General features: G+C 39.2%; 3 protein-coding genes across 3 annotated transcripts; all 3 read left to right on the forward strand.

The window, feature by feature from the left end:
- The first annotated feature begins 232 nt into the window (after positions 1–232).
- LOC118209284 (olfactory receptor 2G3-like) lies at positions 233–2,159 on the forward strand. The gene is made up of 2 exons (XM_035384499.1): positions 233–289; positions 509–2,159. The coding sequence occupies exon 2, from the start codon at positions 591–593 to the stop codon at positions 1,518–1,520; it is 930 nt and encodes a 309-aa protein (XP_035240390.1). The 5' UTR covers positions 233–289; positions 509–590; the 3' UTR covers positions 1,521–2,159.
- Positions 2,160–9,990: 7,831 nt separating this feature from the next.
- Positions 9,991–12,079, forward strand: LOC118210107 (olfactory receptor 2B6-like). The gene has a single exon (XM_035385983.1). The coding sequence runs from the start codon at positions 10,355–10,357 to the stop codon at positions 11,282–11,284; it is 930 nt and encodes a 309-aa protein (XP_035241874.1). The 5' UTR covers positions 9,991–10,354; the 3' UTR covers positions 11,285–12,079.
- Positions 12,080–18,753: 6,674 nt separating this feature from the next.
- LOC118210188 (putative gustatory receptor clone PTE03) lies at positions 18,754–20,890 on the forward strand. Its single transcript, XM_035386149.1, has 2 exons — positions 18,754–18,946; positions 19,140–20,890. Exon 2 carries the CDS (start codon positions 19,222–19,224, stop codon positions 20,149–20,151), a length of 930 nt encoding a protein of 309 aa, XP_035242040.1. The 5' UTR covers positions 18,754–18,946; positions 19,140–19,221; the 3' UTR covers positions 20,152–20,890.
- The last annotated feature ends 1,809 nt before the right edge of the window (positions 20,891–22,699 follow it).

Below are 22,699 nucleotides of genomic sequence, written 5' to 3' on the forward strand. Positions count from 1 at the left end.
GATGTAATGTTCTGCACTGGTGACAATGTGAATTTCCTTTTTGAGGATTAATAAACTATATCATCATCATCACATTGCATGTGTTATTTTTCTCTTGTTATCTCTCTCAGGACTTCAGCTCATTAGCAAGATTCGAAGAGGACGGTGATTAGCTGGCAAATCTCAAAGGTCATTTACACAATCCAGATATAAAGCCTGATACGGTGGACACAAACATTCAATCCTTCTGCACGTTGCTTTCTCTATACAGTTAGACACCAAACGAGGTCTTCGGGCCTTTGCCTTGAACGTAAGGACATTTAAATATTATTTTTCGATATATAAAGGTATTTCTGTTGATTTCAAAAACAGTTGTAGGATTTCGGCCGTATAGTCCGTTGTAATTTTTTTCAAATGACAAGCACTGTGAACACGTGATATACCTAGGTGATTTCGGAATAGAAAGCCCACAAGCCTATGTACAAACAAGCAGCCTATTTATTGCTGAATTTTCCTGTTTGCGATTCAGGAGAAATTATCACCGGAAAAGCCGATGCAAGAACATCTCGGAAACTCCTCGGCTTTTTTTACACACCTGCTATAAAAGTACCATGGGGAATTCAACTGAAATACTGTTTATTCTACAAGGACTGCACGAGACAGTGTCAAGTAAACACACATACTTTATCCTCATTCTTCTTGTTTACCTTTTTACTGTTTTAGCGAACCTGACTTTGATTGTGACAATTATTTTGGAGAAAACGCTCCATGAGCCCATGCTCATATTCGTGTGTAACTTGTGTGTAAATGGTATACTTGGTGCCTCTATATTTTATCCTAAAATATTGGTGGACCTTTCATCTGACTTCAGTGTTACTTCGTATGAAGCTTGTCTGTGTCAAATTTTTTTTTTATACACCTACGTATTCTGCGAATATACTACGTTAGCAATAATGGCTTATGACAGGTATATCGCAATATGCAAGCCGCTGAATTACCACTCCATCATCACGCCTCGGAAGGTGATGCAATTGCTGCTTTTCACCTGGCTTTCATCCATCTGTGAATCAGTTGTTGTGGCGGCCCTGGTAGCCAGACTGCCCCTCTGTGGATTCAAAATCGAAAAAATTTACTGCACAGCTTGGGCCGTGGTAAAGCTGTCATGCGTGGACACGACAATCAACAACATATACGGGTACATTCTCATTGTTTTTCACGTTTCAGAAGCAGTTCTGATCGTGATTTCCTATATTCATATCGTCAGAGCATGTGTGCGATCGCCGAAAGAACGGAGTAAATTCATGCAGACCTGTTTGCCCCATTTAATCGCACTGACCAACAATTTCGTCGCACTGGGTTTTGACCTCATGTACACGCGCTATGGTCCCACCGACCGTCTGCAGGCTCTCCGCAATTTCATGTCCCTGGACTACCTCATTATTCCACCGCTCCTAAATCCCCTAATCTATGGCCTGAGACTGAACCAGATCCGCCGGAAAGTCTTTAGATTATGCAGCCAGAAACGACATGCTCTGAAGTGAATGTTTGTACTTTGTTCAGGCAGGAAAAGCAACACCCCCCCCCCCCTTACAAATGTTTTCCTAAAAATAACAACAGGACACATTTTTTTCTCTGAACAGAGGAACAAAAGTATTACAAAATGCAGCACAGTTTTAGATATTACCGGAAGTAATATCATCCTATCTTGGTATAGTGGCCTTGTTCGGTTTACGTGATTTTTTAGTTTCACGCAAAACATCGTGGAGTATGGGTTGTGTTGCCTTGTGTATGGAAACTTATGGTACATTCGGAGCTGGAAAACTCAGACAGATGTAAACTGGAATGAGTCCTCAGACTGTTGAGACTGCTATTTATACTCAAGAGAGTAAAAAATGTAGGTTGCATTTTAAGTTGCAGTGATAAAAATAAAATTCATGTTTCTACGTTTCTCCAGAATGAATCTTTCTCTTAGATATTTGCAAAAATATCACCTATATAAAAATAATTGTTAATAGTTATCTTTAATATGTCAAAAACTATGTAGAACAATGTTTTTAATGAGGCCTGTTGTTACTTAACACATTTTGGTGTTCAGTCAGTGTTGGGGAAACCTAGTCTCTTCTATCATTCTTTTCTCTCTATCCTATGACGCATTGTGCAGACAGGTGCAGCCACCTCAAGACCAGATGAGGTAATAAGCAGAAAATTTTGATTGAAGATCACAGTGGAGAGAAGTTATTGGTGGACACATTCTATGAGCGTGCCCAATGTGTCAGGATTCTGATTGTTGCCTGTGAAAGATGGATGTATCAGACAGTTCTCCAGAGTTTTCTTGGACTGCCTATGAGGAGCTCTCCCTGTGTGCTCATTGGTCAATAAATGTCACTTATTGAACCTGCCAATGCCATCTCATCCTTGGGGTTCCCAGAAAAAGCAGCAGCTTATGTGGCAGGTAATTTTGTTTCATATAAACTTGTACCTCTGAGTATAAACTATTTGTGGTCTGCAATAGTTTCAGAGACTGTGGAAACTAATTTTACAGATTATAAATTGTAATGCAAATGATAATTTCACTTTTTTTTAATAGTGAAAAGTCTTGACAGAAACAAAAAATCGTAAAGAAATAATGTATATATTTTTAAAATAATTCGATTGTCAATCATTGATTACTTGCAATACTCACATTCATAATGTATTTCCATTATTTTCCCTTAGTATTATCAATATAAATTGAATACAAACATAATAGATACAGAATTGGTGTTATTTGATACAATTGATATTGAAAAGAGACTGAATTAAGAAATTGATTATGAGAGGGGACTGAACTGAGGGAGTTATGGACAGAATTTATTTGAGCAAACTGATACTAAAAGATTTACATTGCATTACGTTTATTTGGCAGACGCCTTTATCCAAAGCAACATACAATACGTGCATGCCGAAGGTCAGTGGAACAACTACAAAACACAGGTCCGATAAGGTAAAATACTCATTGTGTAAGAGTCATCCATAGCCATGAGCATGAAGTCCAGTTCACACAGTAAGCATAGGCTAGGTCAGAACGTTATGGTCAAACTGGGAGACATGACAGCGAGATACAACATCCAGATTACGCTACATATGCTACAAGTGCAACATAAGCGCTGGATGGAGACACAAGTGTAATATGAAGGAGCTAGAGGAACAAGATAGAAGGACACGAGGGATCCTAGATTGGGAGTGCCCTGAAGAGTAGTGACAGTTAGTCCAGGTGCAGTCTGAAGAGAAGTGACAGTTAGTCCAGGTGCAGTCTGAAGAGATGTCTTCAGACCACAGCGGAAAATGGGCAGGGATCCAGTGATTTGTAGAGAAATGGAAGTTTGTTCCACCAATGGGGAGCTAGGTTGGGGAAGGTGCGTCGTCGGGACGAGCTAGAACCTATCATCTGCATTGTAGGCCAGGGTCAGAAATTTGATCCTGATCCTGGCGGCAGCTCCCATGGCAGGGAGGTCATCTGAGGGATGAACAGCAGCTCAGTCTTCTTGAGTTTGGCATAAGGTTGGAAGTACTTAGTGTAGTTATTAAATTTAAATTAATTTAGTGGATTATTTCAAATTTAATTACAATTCAGGTCAAGAATCACTGTTTCACTTTTCAGGGTTTCCTTAAGAAATATCCACAATGACCACAGACTCTCAGCCCTTTAAAACACTAATTTCTCTACCTTCTGACCACATTTCAACAGACAGAATTCACAAACAACTTCACACATCCGTACAATAAAGACCCAAATTTAGGGCATTCTTCTTCTTCTTTTTCCTGCCTGATTACATCATCACAAATGCTCCAATCCCACAAACAATGTGTCTCCTCATTGGACATTTAGCTACGCCAGCCAATCATTCTCAATGCAGCTGCTTAGTTGGTGGCTCACTGGAAAAGCCATTGCCTTGGGACCGTAGAGGCCCAGGATTGAATCCCACTTAAGGCTCAAGCAAAACTTTAATTTCTTATGCACGCTTATTTGTTAACCAATAATTGTCAATTACTTTTAAACTACTGCTTTTGCAAGTGTGCCATTCTTATGGATGTTTGTGGACCAAATCCAGCCGGTCTTTCACCTAGTGTATAGAATGTATGATGCCATACCATTTAGCCATTCGGTTAACCAGCTACATTTGGTCGCAATGTCACAGTTTTCTAGCCAGCTAGGATACAGACAGGCCATATGGAATAAAACTGGAGCTGAATTGTGCTTACTGGGCTGCCTTCTTTAAAAGCATGAGCAAATGATAACATTAAAGAACGTATTATTGCAATGTCGTTCATACGGTAGGTGTTTATAACTTTATTCCCTTATGCAAAAAATTAGCTTTGTGGTCATTTCTTTGGTACTACTTTAATTTTCTGATATGCAAAGACTGCTGGGAAATGTGTTCAGTGTAAACTGAAAGGTCAGCCAGCTAGCTGAGGAAGACAGCAAAGGGGAGTCCTTGCTACGACTAAGGTTATGCTGTATTAACTTTATAAACACAAAAAGTGGATCTCAGAAGATCAAAACTGGAACATGAGAGAAGGCTACACGCTTTGCGAGTTCGGGAGCTGAAATTGAAGGAGATCGCTGATAATTTTGTAAATGAAGGATTGTTGGATGCCTGTCAAATCAGCAAGTACATAAAGTGCTTTCTCAAGAAGATTTGTGTTCAGTTTCTGATGGTGCCAGCCTGTTATAGTTTATTGTGCCACCACAGTTTGTCTCAGCAATTGTTTTATATATATAGTAAAGCACCAGCGCTAAACAGTAGATGTTGATCAGACTGTAAATGTTCACAAAAAGATAAGCGTAATCCAAAGAGTTGCTTAAAGCAGTGGTCTCCAACCCTGGTCCTGGAGAGCTACAGGGTCTGCTGGGGTTTTTTTTTTCACCTTAAAATCAGCACCCAATTGAGACTCAAGACACCAGGTGAGTTGAGTTAACTGTGTAATCAACTGCTCTAATTGATTCATGAAGTGCAGAGTCACTATGAAAACCAGCAGACCCTGTAGCTCTCCAGGACCAGGGTTGGAGACCACTGGCTTAAAGGGTTAGTTTGCAATGTTACACCCAGGTCCGCTGCGCTTCTCATCACAAATTATGTGATAAATCCCTAAATCCCCCCCCCCCCCGTCTAGATTGCCTACGATGTATGTGTGTTTGCATGTATGTGCATGTAACTTGGCCTTAGCTTGATACCAGTACTTTTGCAAGTCTTCATGACTTAGTGACTTTGTATGTGTGAGTAACTTGCCATTTTTGTTGTGCCCAGAATAAAAAGTCCCCCAATCAGAGCAGTCTAGAACCGGGTCTACTGCAATGCAGCATTTGGTGAAAGATGCACGTTAACTACTTTAAATACTTTACTTTGTCAAAGAATTTGTACATTATTCTTCCTGTATGCTCACGAGAGTCACACCTGTAAGACGACAGGTACTGAACTGTGGACATATGTGTGTTATACATACCACTTTTCACGCATTCCGTTGTACAGCTGTGTAGTTGTCAGACCCCTAGTGTCTGTTTTTTTATGTCGTTAATTTTATTTTTGATGCCGCGCTTTGTATGTCTTCTTAGTCTCTATTTATGTTCTGCGCTGGGGACAAGGTGAATTTACCTTTTGAGGATTAATTAACTACAGCACCATCATCACATTTAACATTTGCATGTGTTATAATGTATAATGTGCCATGTGTCTTCTAAGTCTTTATTTTAATGTAATGCTCTGCGCTGGTGATAATGTGGATTTCCCTTTTGAGGATGAATAAACTATATCATCATCATCATCATCATCATCATCATCCTCATCATCATCACATTTTGCCAGTGTTATTTTTCTCTTGTTTTCTCTCTCAGGACAGCTCATTGAGCAGATTCGGTGAGGACGGTGATTGGCTGGCAAATCTCAAAGGCCATTTACACAATCTAGATATAAAGCCCGATACGATGAGCACAGACATTAAATGTTTCAGCGTGTTGCTTTCTCTATACAGTTAAAAACCAAATGAAGTCTTCAGCCCTTTGGCTTGAACATCAGGAAAGTTTTATATTATTTTTCGAAATACGAAGGTTTGCATGTTCATTTCAAGGACATTTGGAGGATTTCAGCCTTAGTGTTTCGTAATTTATACAAATGACAAGCATTGTGAACACGTAATATCCGAGATAGATCATTTCTGAATAGGAAGTCCACAAGCCTTTGTACAAACAACCAGTCTGCTTATTGCTGATCGTCTGTACTTTTCCTGTTTGCGATGCAGGAGAAAGTATCACCGGAAAAGCCGATGCAAGAACTCCGAAACTCCCCGGCGTTTTTTACACATCTATAAAAGTACCATGGGGAATTCAACTGAAATACTGTTTTTTCTACAAGGACTGGGTGAGACAGTGTCAGGCAAGCGCACATACTTCATCCTCATTCTTCTTATTTACCTTTTTACGATTTTAGCGAACCTGACTTTGATTGGGACAGTTATTTTGGAGAAAACGCTCCATGAGCCCATGCTTATATTCGTGTGTAACTTGTGTGTAAATGGTATACTTGGTGCTTCTATATTTTATCCTAAAATATTGGTGGACCTTTCATCCGACTTGAGTGTTACTTCGTATAAAGCTTGTCTGGGTCAAATTTTTGTATTATCCTGCTACATACACTTAGAATTTACTACCTTAGCAATTATGGCTTATGACAGGTATATCGCGATATGCAAGCCGCTCAATTACCACTCCATCATAACGCCCCGGGCGGTGATGAAATTGCTGATTTTTACCTGGCTTTCATCCATCCTTGAGTCAGTTGGTGTGACTGTTCTGGTAGCGAGACTGCCCCTCTGTGGATTCAACATCGAAAAAATTTACTGCACAACCTGGGAAGTGGTAAAGCTGTCATGTGTGCAAACTACTATCAACAACATATACGGGTACAGTCTCATGGTTTTTCACGCTTCACAAGCAGTGCTGGTTGTGATTTCATACATTTATATCGTCAGAGCATGTGTGCGATCGCCGAAAGAACGGAGTAAATTCATGCATACCTGTTTGCCCCATTTAATTGCACTGATCAACTTCTTCATCGCACTCGGTTTTGACCTTATGTACGCTCGCTATGGTCCCACCAGCCGTATGCAGGCTCTCCGCAATTTCATGTCCCTGGATTATCTAATTGTTCCACCGCTCCTAAATCCCCTCATTTATGGACTGAGACTGAACCAGATCCGCCGGAGAATCTTTAGGATTTGCGGCCGGAAAAGACATGCTCTAAAGTGAATGTTTGTACTTTGTTCAGACTGGAAAAGCAACACCCCCGTACAAATGTTTTCATAAAAATCGACAACAGGCCAAAAATGGTCTTTGAACAGCGTAACAAAACGATTTTAAGATGCTGCACAGGTTTAGATATTCCCAGAAGTAATATAAGCCTATCTTGGTATAATGGCTTTGCTTTGTCTTCAGCAAAGAGGGGCCTTCTCAAAGCATAACTCTAGGAGCTGGGGCAAATTATAGTTCTGACAGACACTCAGACACGCTCTGGTTAAGTCCTAAAAGGACCGGATGAAGGATAAATGCAGAACGGTATTTTCAGTATCACAGAAGCATCAGAAGTGAGTGAGGTTCAGTGCTCAGTACCTTAATCCCTTTGCGTGCATGCCAAATCTGCCCAATCCTTGCCCATTTAAGGGGTAGGCTACCCTATTTAAAACTCCAGAGACTTGAAAAATGGTTCAATTGAAGAAGGACATTTCTACCATTTACAATACTTAGATTAGTTTATATTTGTAATTTTGGAAGAAATAAAGTGCCACAAATGCAACTGTCTAGGCAACAAATCAAAAATTAATTTGTTCTTATTTAGTTTGCAATGAAATACTGAGAGATCCCATATATAAAACAGGTTAAACTATATATTTCCTGGACCAAAAAATCCTTGACCACAAGTGCATAAAATCTAAGGGTGGATATGCAGAACTACTAAAGTTCTATGAAGCAAAAAGTAAGCATTGTACCTAGTGTCTCCAAATCTATCCAAAATGTCTAAATTATGTATTGCTTTAAATCACAACATAATCATGTATTTCACTACAAATCAACTGTTTTGACTTAAGAAACTCACTTTTGTGTCATTTTCAAGTGGGAATTACAGGCTTTCCGTCAGTACAGTGGTCTAAAATATCTAGGGGTCCAGAAACATATCCAAAATCTCTCCAAAAATGAATAAAATGCTTTTTGTCCATTATGAACCATATAAATGTGCCCCTTATGATGTTTTAAGATGAAACATTGATATGAGAATAAAACATATTGCAAAAATATTATCACACAATGTTGTAAAGTACCTAAATGTGTAATCATTAACTCTCGTATGTTTTTCTGTACTCTACATTATGTAATGTTTTCTTGTATGGGGATGGGACAACATTAAAACAATATTCAAACATACACCACATTTTGGAAATGTTCCAACTCTAGAATTGAGGTCTAGAATTGATTTAAAGGGTGGCATTTGCATTTGGAATCTGTTGCTGCTAACTCTCAATATGAAGTCCAAAGAGCTGTCACTGTCGGTGAAGCAAGCCATCATTAGGCTGAAAAAAAAACTATCAGAGAGATAGTAAAATCATTAGGTGTGGCCAAATCAACTATTTGGTACATTCTTAAAAAGAAAGAACGCACTGGTGAGCTCAGAAACACCAAAAGGCCTAGAAGACCACAGAAAACAACTGTGGTGGATGACAGAAGAATACTTTCCCTGGTGAAGAAAAACCCCTTCACAACAGTTGGCCAGATCAAGAATACCCTCCAGGAGGTAGGCGTATCTGTGTCAAAGTCAACAATCAAGAGAAGACTTCACCAGAGTAAATACAGAGGGTTTACCACAAGATTTAAACCATTGGTAAGCATTGGTATCCACTGGCAAAAGCGCATGCAATTAATGAAAAACAAAGAGATAATGCCAACAAACTGGAACGAGCTCAGACAAATATAAAATACATTTAAAAAAAAAAAACAGACGAGCAACTCAAATTTAGTCAAGATTGAAAAATTGTGGGGTTGCGTCCAAGTTTTTACTCCTTTTCTTGTTTTCTTCAGGAGAACGATAACGATTTGTTGCAGACTAGGGCTAGTGGTCTTCTGAAGGCCCTGTTTTCCGTTTCCTGTTTTGTCCAACACCTGCAATTGTTTGTCCATTATAGTTTCGAGTTTCTGTTTTTGTGTGTCTTCATAATAAAAGTGTTTGTTAACAGTATGTTGGGGAAAATATCTTTTGCACTTTGTTTTGCTATGGGCACAAAGGATTTTATGTTGCGCTCAAATTCATGTTGTCCTTGTCATTGTATTGTGGGTGGATTTGGGACGAAACAATACCCAGAATATGATGATTTCTATGGGCTGCATACTTTGGGCAGTCATGGAATGCAAGAGATTTGCAACCAAGTACTAAGCATGGTGGCTTTATGTGTTAATTTGTACAGTTACTAATGGTTCCCTAACATGGGGGGACAACTTAGAAAAAAGGCTATAATTTATAAAACATGGATCAACCAGTAAGGGTGAAAATACCATTTAAACAGAGCTAGCAGACTGCACTTATTCATTGTTTCTTTTCAAGTTTAATGTGCTAGAGCCAAAACATCAAAAAAATGTATCGCCATCCAAATACTTACAGACCACAATCTATATCATACAGTTTAGCTGTATATCATACAGTTTAGCATACAAAGCATGAAAAAAGCCTGCAAACTGCACACTGTGCCCTGAATGAAAAGTGCGCTGGTGACAATGTGAAATTCCATGTTGATGATTAATAAACTATATCAGCATCATCACCATTGAATTCAACTCTTGCCAGTGTTATTTCTCGATTTTCTCTCTCAGGACTTCAGCTCATTAGGCAGATTCGAAGAGGACGGTGATTAGCCGGCAAATCTCAAAGGCGGTTTACACAACCATATAAAGCCTTACGCTGTGAACACAGACATTAAATCTTCGCGTGCTGATTTCTCTATACAGTTAGAAACCAAATGAAGTCTTCAGACCCTTGGCTTGAACATCAGGAAAGTTTTATATTATTTCTCGAAATATAACGATATTTATGCTAATTTGAAGAAGAGTTGCAGGATTGCAGCCTTATAGTTCTTCGTGATTTTCAACTGACAAACAATGTGAAAATGAACACGCAACATCCGAGCTAGGTGATTTCGGAATAGGAAGCACACAAGCTTATATACAAACAAGCAGCCTGCTTATTGTGTCTGTACTTGTTCTGTTTGCGATGCAGGAGAAATTATCACCGGAAAAGCCGATGCAAGACCATCTCGGAACGTCACCATTGTTAATGTATGCATCTACGTTAAAAGTACGATGGGGAATTCAACTGAAACACTGTTTGTTCTACAAGGACTGAATGAGACAGTGTCAAGCAAGCACACATACTTCATCCTCATTCTTCTTGTTTACCTTTTTACTATTTTTGCGAACCTAACTTTGATTGTGACAATTATTTTGGAGAAAACGCTCCATGAGCCCATGCTTATATTCCTGTGTAACTTGTGTGTAAATGGAATATTTGGTGCCTCCATATTTTATCCTAAAATATTGGTGGACCTTTCCTCTGACTTGAGTGTTACTTCGTATGAAGCTTGTCTGGGTCAAATTTTTGTATTATACAGCTACGTATACTGCGAATTTACTACATTAGCAATGATGGCTTATGACAGGTATGTCGCGATATGCAAGCCGCTCAATTACCACTCCATCATCACGCCTCGGACGATGATGAAATTGTTGCTTTTTACCTGGCTTTCATCCATCTGTGAATCAGTTGGCGTGACGGCCCTGGTAGCTAGACTGCCCCTCTGTGGATTCAACATCGAAAAGATTTACTGCACTGCTTGGGCCGTGGTAAAGCTGTCATGTGTGGACACCACAATCAACAACATATACGGGTACATTCTCATGGTTTTCCACGCTTTACAAGCAGTGCTGATCGTGATTTCTTACATTCATATCGTCAGAGCATCTGTGCGATCGCCAAAAGAAAGGAGTAAATTCATGCAGACGTGTTTACCCCATTTAGTCACACTGGCCAACTTCTTCATCGCACTCGGTTTTGATCTCATGTACACTCGCTATGGTCCCACCACCCGTATGCAGGCTCTCCGCAATTTCATGTCCCTGGATTACCTAATTGTTCCACCGCTTCTAAATCCCCTCATTTATGGACTGAGACTGAACCAAATTCGCCGGAGAATCTTTAGGATTTGCAGCAAGAAAAGACATGCTCTAAAGTGAATGTTTGTACTTTGTTCAGGCAGGAAAAGCCATATCCAACCGACAAATGTTTTCATAAAAATGAGAACAGGACAAAAATAATCTCTGAACAGCGAAACTAAAAGATTCTGAGACGCAGCACAATTTCAGACATTCTGATAAGTTATATAAGCATGTCTTGGTCTAGTGCCCTAGTTTGGTTTACATTATTATTTAGTTTCACGCATGGGTTGCGTTGCCTTGTGTATGAATACATTGTCCTTATGTACATTCGGAGCTGGAATGGCCAGACAGATGTAAACTGGAATGAGTCTCTTTTCCCCCCATGTGTTGAGACTGCTATTAATATTCAAGAGAGTAAAAAATGTAGATAGCATTTTAAGTTCCAGTGATAAAAATAATTGTTAATAATGATCTTTGATATGGCAATAAATATATACAACAATGTTTTTAATGAGGTTTGTTATTTAACTTTTTGAATGTTGGTGTTCAGTCAGTGTTGGGGAAACCTAGTTTCTGCTATCATTCTTTTCTCTCTATCCTATGACGCATTGTGCAGACAGGTTCAGCTACTTTAAGGCCAGATGAGGTAATCAGTGGAAAGTTGTGTTTGAAGATCACAGTGGTGAGAAGTTATTGGTGGACACATTCTATGAGCATGCCCAACGTGTGGGGATTCTGATTTTTGCCAATAAAATATGGATGTATGAGACAGTTCAGAGTTCTCTAGGACTGCTTATCAGAAGCACTCCCTATGTGCACATTAGTCAATAAATGTCCCTTATTCAACCAGCCATTGCCATCTTATCCTTTGGTTCCCAGAAAAAGAAGCAGTTTGTGTAGCAGTTAATTTTGTTTCATACAAACTTGTACCTCAGTGAGTAAAAAAATTGTGGTTTGCATTACTTTCAGAGGCTGTTCAAACTAATTTTACTTATCATAAATTATAATGCAAATTATAATTTTATTTTTTTTTACAGTGAAAAGTCAGAAACATAGAAAATCATAAAGAAACACAAATATAGATTTTTAAAATAATTCTATTGTTAGTCATTGATTACTTGCAATATTCATACTGTATATTCATTATTTTCCCTTAGTAGTATCTACATAAAGTGAATACAAGCACCACATAATATATGGAATAGGTGTTATTTGAATTAAGGAATTGGTTATGAGAGGGAACTGAATTGAGGGAGTAATGGACAGAATTTATTTGAGCGAATTGATACTAAAAAATTTACATTGCGTTAAATTTATTTGGCAGACACCTTTATCCAAAGCAATGCACAATAAGTGCATGCTGAAGGTCCAACTACAAAACACAGTCCAATAAGGTACATTACTCATTGCAGTATATAACAGTCATCAATAGCCACAAACATCAAGTCCAGTTCATACAGGAAGCACAGGCTAGGTTGAAAAAGTTTTGGTAAGTCAAACTGGGAGACATGACAGCAAACTACATCATCAAGATAATGCTACAAGTGCAAAATAAGTGCTGGATGGAGATACAAATGTAATATGAAGGAGCTAGAAGAACAAGATAGAAGCATACAAGTGATCAGAGTGATCCTAGATTGGGAGTGCCCTGCAGAGAAGTAACAATTTATTATGATGTGATTGACAGCAGCAGCAGGGTGAATTCTGAAAGGTAAATTAACGTCTACCTGCTCCAATCAAACCAAGTGCCTCAAAACTCATTGGTTGGAGCTTCACCTTGAAGTAGGACAAAGAGCCCAAATACACTGCTTGTTTCAGGGACAAAAACTGGAATGTTCTTGACTGGGTAAGTCAGTCACATCGTCCAAAATCTAATGGAACATACATTTCACTTTGCTGAAGACAAAACTGAAGGCAAAAAGCCCTGATACAAATAAGGCCATAAGACGGCTACAGCACAGGCCTGGCAGATCACCACCAGAGACGATACTGTCATGTGCAGGTGCTGAAACTAACCCCCTGCATGTGATCTGTGCTTCTCTCCCTACTTGGGCAGCAGTGTAGTATAATGGGTAAGGAGTTGGTCTTGTAGCCTAAAGGTCTCAGGTTCGATTCCCCGCTAGGACACTGTCGTTATACCCTTGAGCAAGGTACTTAACCTGCATTGCTTCAGTATATATCCAGCTCTATGAATGGATACAATGTAAATGCTGTGTAAAATGTTGTGTAAGTCGCTCTGGATAAGAGCGTCTGCTAAATGCCTGTAATGTGCTCCACCTCAACAAGCTGCTAATTGCCTGATTGGCGTCACCTGCCTGTGGCCCTACATAAGCCTGCTGCAGCTAGAAAAGATGGAAGTTTTTGAGGAGAAGGTTGTGGTTGGATCCTGCACAATGTTGTAGACTTCTGGTTTTCCTTTTGGTTATTTCTTTGTGTTTTTGTGTGGTGTTGGATGGTGAATGTTCATTTTCCATTAGGTGCAAGTTTTGTTAGGTTTTAGGTCAGAGTAGAAAACCTGCAAAAGACTCACCATTTCTTGTTTTCTTTGGAAGAACAATGACTATTTTTTGTAGACTAGGGCTAGTAGTTTTCTGTAGGCCCTGCTTTGGCCTTACCTGTTGTGCCAGCACCTACAACTGTTTGCTCCTGTTTTGTCCAACACCTGCAATTGTTTGTCCATTATAGTTTTGCATTTCTGTTTTTGTGTCTTTATAATAAAAGTGTTTGTTAATAGTATGCTGGGGGAAATTACTTTTGCACTTTGTTTTCTTACGGGCACTAGGGATTTTATGTTGCGCTCAAATTCATGTTGCCATTGTCATTGTATTGTATTGTGGGTGGATTTGGGATGAAACAATACCCAGAATCTGGTGATTTCTATGGGTTGCAGACTTTGGGCAGTCATGGAATGCAAGGGATTTGCAGCAAAGTAAAAAACAATATTGGCTTTATTTAAGATTATGTTAATTTGTTCAGTTACTAATGGTCCCTAATATGGGGGGTCTACTTATAAAAATGGCTATAATTCTACATGGATCAACCAATAAGGGTGCAAATACCCTAAAATCACAGCTTCAAGTCTGCACTTTAAGCTCATACGCATTGTTTATCTTCAAATCTACTGTGCTAAAGCACATAGCTTAAACATTAAAAATTGTATCGCCGTCCAAATACTTATAGACCACATTGTATGCAGATGAGGCCAAATGTTCACATACACCTAGGCTAAAGATATTCAAACCTCGGTCCTGGAGTAGCTCTGTGTATGCTGGTTTTCTTTCCAACCACAAATGCAATTCCAGAATTATAACAAGTTAATTTTTCTTAATTAGGTGCTCTTTGTGTTCAGAGGGATTTTTTACCCTCTTCAACCACATTATGTCAGAAATAGCTAAGCATTCCATGAAGAATAAAATTTCCATGTCCGTACTGTGCTTATTGTGCTACATTTGCATACAATTACATTAAAAGGTAAATTATTTTTAATGGATCAAAGTAAAGACTGAGGTGAGTCAATAGACTTCAAATTGGTCAGTGTGGACACCTTCCCACTAAAACTAACCGTCTGGAAGATAATGAAGAATTCAAAGACAAAGCAAATTATAATGAGCCAAACCTACATTGTGTCAATAAATTTCAGAAAATTAAACATGTTCAGGGGTCTACTGATTAATCTCAGTCTTTCAATTGGTCCAAAAAGTCTGTTACCTCTTCTATGTAACTGGTTGCAATAAAGCACAATATGAATATGGGAACTTTATTGTTCATGGCTATTTTTGACATGATGTGGCTTAGGTGGGTTAATAATCCCTCTAAACTTGAAAAGCACCTAATTAAGAAAAATGTACTTGTTCAAATTCTGGCATTGCAATTGTGGTTTGAACGAAAACCAGCATACACAGGGGTACTCCAGGACTGAGGTTGGGAACCACTGAATTAGGGCATCTACTTTGTTCACATCAGAGGTAATTTTAAAACAATTTATTATAAACAGATTTATTTCAGCTTTAATACACTATTTCAGAATTCCAGTGGGTCAAAATTTTACATATACCAAGGTGGCTGTCTCTTTAAACAGTCTGGAAGATTCCAGAAATTTATGTAATGACTTTTTAGAAGCTTCTGATTGGCCAATTGTCATAATTGGGAGTTAATTGGCACTTGTCGCTGTATTTAAGGGCCTACCTTTAGAGCCACTGACATTTTGCACATGACACCATGTGAAAATCCAAGCAACTCAGCCAAGACCTATGAAATAAAATTGTGGCCCTTCACAAGTCCAGTTCCTCCTTAGGAGCAATTTCCAAACAACTGAAGGTACCCAGAGCAGTTGTACAAACGATTGTATGCAAATATAAAAATCTTGGGACCACACAGACACTGCATCGTTCAGGAAGGAGGCACAAATTAACTCCCAGGGCTGAACGAACTTTGGTTCGAAAGGTTCAACTGAACCCCAAGACAACAACAAAGGAATTAGTGAAGGACATGGAGGCATCAGGTACCAAAGTATCCACATTCACCATTAAGAGAATCCTACATCGCCATGGCCCGAAAGGCTGTCACGCAAGGAACTGGCAAAACTGGCAAAAAAAACAGCCAGAATCAAGTTTGCAGTTGACCACCAGGACGAAGACCTAGCCTTTTTCAGAGGAGTGTTCTCTGTTCTAAACAAAAAAAAAATTAAACAAAAATTGAACAGTTGTCCATAATGATCAGTGCTATGTATGGAGGAACACGACCCGGTTAAAATCTAGTATATGGCTGGACCTAACACACGTGATCCAGCCGACCAATGGTGTACCTTCATCACTCAGTCAGTCACTCACAGACATTGGCGTTTGTAGGGCTGGCCCCGCTGTTGCGGTCAGCCAAAAAGGGTGAGTCTTTAAATCCGAGGAAATCCATCCCAACTGTGAAGCATGGGGGTGGCAGCATCATGTTGTGGGGGTGTTTTGCTGGAAAAGGGACTGGTGCACTTCAGAAAATAGATGGCATCATGAGGAAGGAGGATTATCTAGAAATGCTGAAGCAACACCTCGAGACATCAGCTAGAAAGTTCAAACTTGGCCGCAACTGGGACTTCCAGCAGGAAAATGATCCTAAGCATCCCACGAGGTTGTAACAAAATGGCTTGGCAACAAAGTGAAAATATTGGAGTGGCCATCTCAAAACCCTGACCTGAATCCTAAAGAAATTTTGTGGACTGAACTGAACCTTACTGACTGACACCAGTTCTGTCAGGAAGAATGGGCAAAAATTCCGGCAAAGTATTGTGAGAAGCTTGTGGAAGGCTACCCCAAGCGTTTGATTCAAGTTAAGCAATCTAAAAGCAATGCCACCAAATAATAACAAAGTGTATGTAAACTTTTGACCCACTGAACTGTGGACATAAATGTGTTATACAAACCACTTTTCATGCATTCTGAGTACACACATTCTGTTCTAAAGGGCATTGTACACTTGTCCGACTCCTAGTGTCTTATTTATTTAAGTCGTAGTTTTAATGTTTTTTGATGCTGTGCATCAAAGTCTCATGTCCTGGCTGGTGATAATGTGAATTTCCCTTTTGAGGTTTAATAAACTATATAATCATCACATTTAACATTTGCATGTGTTATTTTCTCTTGTTTTCTCTCTCAGGACTTCAGCTGATTAAGCAGATTCGAAGAGGACGGTGATTAGCTGGCAAATCTCAAAGGTAATTTACACAATCCAGATATAAAGCCCGATATGGTGGGCACAGGCATTCAATCTTTCTGCGCGCTGCTTTCTCTATACTGTTAGAAACCAAACGAAGTCGTCGGCGCTGAGGCATGAACATCTGGAAATATTTATATTAATTTGTCGAAATATGAAGATATTTATGTTCATTTCAAGGAGAGTCGCAGTATGTCAGCCTTATAGTTCTTCGTAATTTATTTAAATGACAAGAAATACAAATACGTAATATCCCAGCTAGATGATTTCGTAATATGAAGCACACAAACAAGCAGTCTGGTAATTGCTAATCGTCTTTACTTTTCCTGTTAACGATTCCGGAGAAAGTATCACCGGAAAAGGCGATGCAAGAACATCTCGGAACCTCCCCGGCGTTTTTTACACATCTGCAATAAACGTACCATGGGAAATTCAACTGAAATACTTTTTGTTCTACAACGACTGAATGAGACAGTGTCAAGCAAACACACATACTTCATCCTCATACTTGTTTACGTTTTTACTCTTGTGGCGAACCTGACTTTGATTGTGACAATTATTTCGGAGAAAACGCTCCATGAGCCCATGCTTGTATTCGTGTGTAACTTGTGTGTAAATGGTGTCCTTGGTGCTTCTATGTTTTATCCTAAAATATCGGTGGACATTTCATCCGACTTGAGTGTTACTTCGTATGAAGCTTGTCTGGGTCAAATTTTTGTATTATCCATCTACTTATACTGCGAATTTACTACATTAGCAATGATGGCTTATGACAGATACATCGCGATATGCAAGCCGCTCAATTACCACTCCATCATCACGCCTCAGAAGGTGATGAAATTTCTGGTTTTTACCTGGCTTGCATCCATCTGTGAATCAGTTGTTGTGTCGGCCTTGGTAGCCAGATTGCCTCTCTGTGGATTCAAAATCGAAAAGATTTACTGCACAACCTGGGCAGTCGTAAAACTATCATGTGTGGACACCACTATCAATAACATATACGGGTACATTCTCATGGTTTTTCACGCTTCACAAGCAGTGCTGATCGTGATTTCCTATATTCATATTGTCAGAGCATGTGTGAGATCGCCGAAAGAACGGAATAAGTTCATGCAGACCTGTTTGCCCCATTTAATCGCACTGACCAACTTCTTCATCGCACTAGGTTTTGACCTCATGTACACTCGCTATGGCCCCACCGACCGTCTGCAGGCTCTCCGAAATTTCATGTCCCTGGACTACCTCATTGTTCCACCGCTCCTAAATCCCTTAATATATGGCCTGAGACTGAACCAGATCCGCAGGAGAATCTTCAGGACTTGCAGCAAGAAAATACATACTTTAAAGTGAATGTTTGTACTTTGTTCAGGCAGGAAAAGCCATTTCCAACCGACAAATGTTTTCATACAATGAGAACAGGACAAAAATAATCTCTGAGCAGCGAAACTAAAATATTCTGAGATGCAGCACAATTTTAGACATGCTGATAAGTAATACATGCCTCTTAGTATAGTGGCCTTGTTTGGTTGACATTATTATTTAGTTTCATGCATGGGTTGCGTTGCCTTGTGTATGAATACATTGTCCTTATGTACATTCGGAGCTTGAATGGCCAGACAGATGTAAACTGGAATGAGTCTCTTTTTCCCCGTGTTGAGACTGCTATTCATATTCCAGAAAGTTAAAAAATGTATCTCTTTTTAGTGCAATGTCCTGCGCTGGTGGCAATGTGTATTTCCTTTTTGAGGATTAATAAACTATATCTATATCATCATCATCATCATCATCATCATCACATGTAAATCTTGCCAGTGCTTTTTCTCTCTCTCGGGACTTCATTAAGTAGACTTGGCGAGGACGGTGATTAGCTGGCAAATCTCAAAGGTCATTTACACAATCCAGATATAAAGCCCGATACGGTGGGGACAGACATTAAATCTTTCTGCGCGTTGCCTTCTCCTTACAGTTAGCAACCAAATGAAGTCTTCAGCGCACTGGATTGAACATTTTGAAACTTTTATTATTTTTCGAAATATGAAGGTATTTATTTACATTTCAAGGACAGTCGCAGTATTTCAGCCTTAAAGTTCTTTGTAATTTATCGAAATGACAAGCAATGTGAACTCGTAATTTCCCAGCTAGATAATTTCTTAATAGGAAGCCTACAAGCCTATGTACAGACAATTAGTCTGCTTATTGCTGATCGTCTGTATTTTTCCTGTTTGCGATGCAGGAGAAAATATCACCGGAAGAGCCGATGCAAAAGCATCTCGGAACCTCCCCGGCATTATTTATACGTCTGCAATAAAAGTACCATGGGGAATTCAACGGAAATACTGTTTTTTCTACAACGACTGAATGAGACAGAGTCAAGCCAACACACATATTTTATCCTCATTCTTCTTGTTTACCTTTTTACGCTTTTAGCGAACCTGACTTTGATTGGGACAGTTGTTTTGGAGAAAACGCTCCATGAGCCCATGCTTGTATTCGTGTGTAACTTGTGTGTAAATGGTATACTTGGTGCCTCTATATTTTATCCTAAAATATTGGTGGACCTTTCATTCGACTTGAGTATTATTTCGTATAAAGCTTGTCTGGGTCAAATTTTTGTATTATACAGCTATCTATTCTGCGAATATACTACGTTAGCAATAATGGCTTATGACAGGTATATCGCGATATGCAAGCCGCTCAATTACCACTCCATCATCACGCCTCGGAAGGTGACGCAATTATTGCTTTTTACCTGGATTTCATCTATCTGTGAAGCAGTTGTCGTGGCGGCCCTGGTAGCCAGACTGCCCCTCTGTGGATTCAATATCGAGAAGATTTACTGCACAGCCTGGGCCGTGGTAAAGCTGTCATGCGTGGACACCACTATCAACAACATATATGGGTACATTCTCATGTGTTCTTATATTTCACAAGCAGTGCTGATCGTGATTTCCTATATTCAAATCGTCAGAGCATGTGTGCGATCGAAGAAAGAAAGGAGTAAGTTCATGCAGACCTGTTTACCCCATTTAATCGTACTGACCAACAACTTCATCGCACTCGCTTTTGACCTCATGTACACTCGCTATGGTCCCACCGACCGTCTGCAGGCTCTCCGCAATTTCATGTCCCTGGACTACCTCGTTGTTCCACCGCTCCTAAATCCCCTCATTTATGGCCTGAGACTGAATCAGATCCGCCGGAGAATTTTTAGAATATGCAGCCAGAAAAGACATGCTCTAAAGTGAATGTCTGTACTTTGTTCAGCCAGGGAAATCAATATGTCGGCTACAAATGTATTTATAAAAATTACAACAATATAATTATCTCTGAACAGATTAACTAAAGGATTCAAAGATGCAGCACAGTTTTAGACATTCCCGGGAGTAATATAACCTTCTCTTATGTTCTAGTGGCCTTGTTTGGTTTGCATTATTTTTAGTTTCACGCAAAACCAAACAAGGCCACTAGAACATAAGAGAAGGTTATATTACAAACTGGAATGACTCTCTTTTTCCGCCCGTGTTGAGACTGCTATTCATATTTAAAAGAGTAAAAAATGTAGATTACATTTTAAGTTGCAGTGATAAAAATAAAATGCATAATGTTTCTCCAAAAGTAGTCAGTTTCTTAGATATGTACAAAAACATAATGGAAATAAATATGTAGAACAATGTTTTTAATGAGGTCCATTATTTAAATTTTTGAATTCTGGACACTTCAAGGCCACGTGAGGTAATCAGCAGAATGTTGTGTTTAAAGATCACAGTGGTGAGAAGTTATTGGTGGACACTGTGGGGATTCGGATTGTTGCCAATAAAAGATGGATGTATCAGACAGTTCAGGGTTCTCTTGGGCTGCCTATGAGGAGCTCCCCCAGTGTGCTCATTGGTCAATAAATGTCACTAATTGAACCTGCCATTGCCATCTCATCCTTGGGGTCCCCAGAAAAAGAAAGGGTAATGGTAAGCATGGGATGTTTCTTCTGTAGCAGTTTATTTTGTTTCATATAAACTTGTACCTCATGAGTAAACCATTTGTGGTTTGCAGTAGATTTAGAAACTAATATTACTGATTATAAATTCTACTGCAACTGATAATTTAAGTCAGAAACATAGAAAATCATCAAGAAACTAAATATATATTTTAAAAATAATTCTATTGTCAGTCATTGATTACTTGGAATATTCATATTCATGGTATATATTAATTATTTCCCCATAGTATCATCTATATAAATTCAATACAAACATCACATAATGTATGGAATTGTTGTTATTTGAGAAAACTGATATTGAAAAAAGACTGAATTGTGGAATTGGTTATGAGACGGGACTGAATTGAGGGAGTAATGGACAGAAATTATTTGAGCGAACTGATTCTAAAAGATTTACATTGCAGTAATCTAGACAGGAGGTTACCTTGGCCTGAACAAGCAGCTGGGTAGAGGACGTGGTCAGGTATGGTTGAATCCTCCTGATGTTGAACAGGAGGAATCTGCAGGACCGTGATGTTGCTGTGATGTGCTTCATGAAGTCCAGCTGATCATGCAGGACCACCCACAGGCTCTTTGCAGAGTCAGGGGCAGTCACTGTGGTACCATCGACAGCGACGTAGGGCTCCCGTAGCAGGGAGGTCTTGTGAGAGATAAACAGCAGCTCAGTCTTGTTGAGGTTGAGCTTCAGGTGATGCCTGGTCATCCACGTTGAGATGTCAGCCAATTTGGCAGATATTCTCCAATTAATCTGCATGGCAGAGGAAAGGACAGAGAAGAATTGTGTAGCATCAGCATAACGGTAACAAGTGAAGCCATGTGAATTAATGACAGAGTCGAAAGATTTGGTGTAAGTGGAGGACAGCAGAGGCCCCAGTACAGATGCCTGTGGCACTCCTGTAACAAGTGGATCAGGTGCAGACAGACACCATCCATACGACTGGTCTGAGGCAGTTATAAATTTGACTGCAGTGCAATTCCGTTATCTAAACCAAGTGCTTCAAATTGGACGGAGCTTCACCTTGAAGTAGGACAAAGAGCCCAAATATACTGCTAAAGCAACCAAGGAGTTTTCAGGAACAAAAACAGGAATGTTCTTGACTGGGTAAGTCAGTCACCTCATCCAAAATCCAATACCTTATGGACCTTAATAAAATGTAATCATATTTTTTGAATGTGCCTACTTTTTATTTTCAATTTTCATTTTCCCTTCTTTGCAGGACTCATTACAGAACAGTTTATTTCTGAGAATAAAAGACCTCACATGGACAATGACCTCACAGTAAAATAAATGAATAAGAATAAACAAAATAATATATAAAAACTAATTGAAACACTTACCGTAATCTGTTTAAAAATATGACAGAAACTTTTATTTAGTGTAATTCATGGTACAGGAAAAAAATGATATCTCAACAAAAACATGTTTTACAACAACTTTACCTCAGAACTAGGAACCTTTTGAGGAACTCAGTGTTTCCACCGCAGAAACTAGGGTCTAAATTTAGTTCTGGGGGCTTTATTTTACCCCCCAAAGAGTTCCTGCTCGGGGGATAGTACTTTCCGAAAGTACAGGAACCTTTTGGGTGGAGCTTGCAGCGCTGAACATTTCTGATTGGTCGAGTACATTACATTACATTACATTACAGGCATTTAGCAGACGCTCTTATCCAGAGCGACTTACACAACTATTTTACATAGCATTACTCGCAGCATTTTTTTGTGTTTATTTTCAGCCGCCATGTTTAAAAATATGCAGCCGCAAACCAATTTATTTTCATAATAACTTCAAATCAAGCTTG

The sequence above is a fragment of the Anguilla anguilla genome, chromosome 12 (genome assembly GCF_013347855.1).
Source record: "Anguilla anguilla isolate fAngAng1 chromosome 12, fAngAng1.pri, whole genome shotgun sequence".
Lineage (NCBI taxonomy): Eukaryota > Metazoa > Chordata > Actinopteri > Anguilliformes > Anguillidae > Anguilla > Anguilla anguilla.

Bases quoted from the DNA above. Each gene is read 5' to 3' on its own strand.
- LOC118210188 (XM_035386149.1), top strand. From the start codon at position 19,222: ATGGGGAATTCAACGGAAATACTGTTTTTTCTACAACGACTGAATGAG.
- LOC118209284 (XM_035384499.1), top strand. From the start codon at position 591: ATGGGGAATTCAACTGAAATACTGTTTATTCTACAAGGACTGCACGAG.
- LOC118210107 (XM_035385983.1), top strand. From the start codon at position 10,355: ATGGGGAATTCAACTGAAACACTGTTTGTTCTACAAGGACTGAATGAG.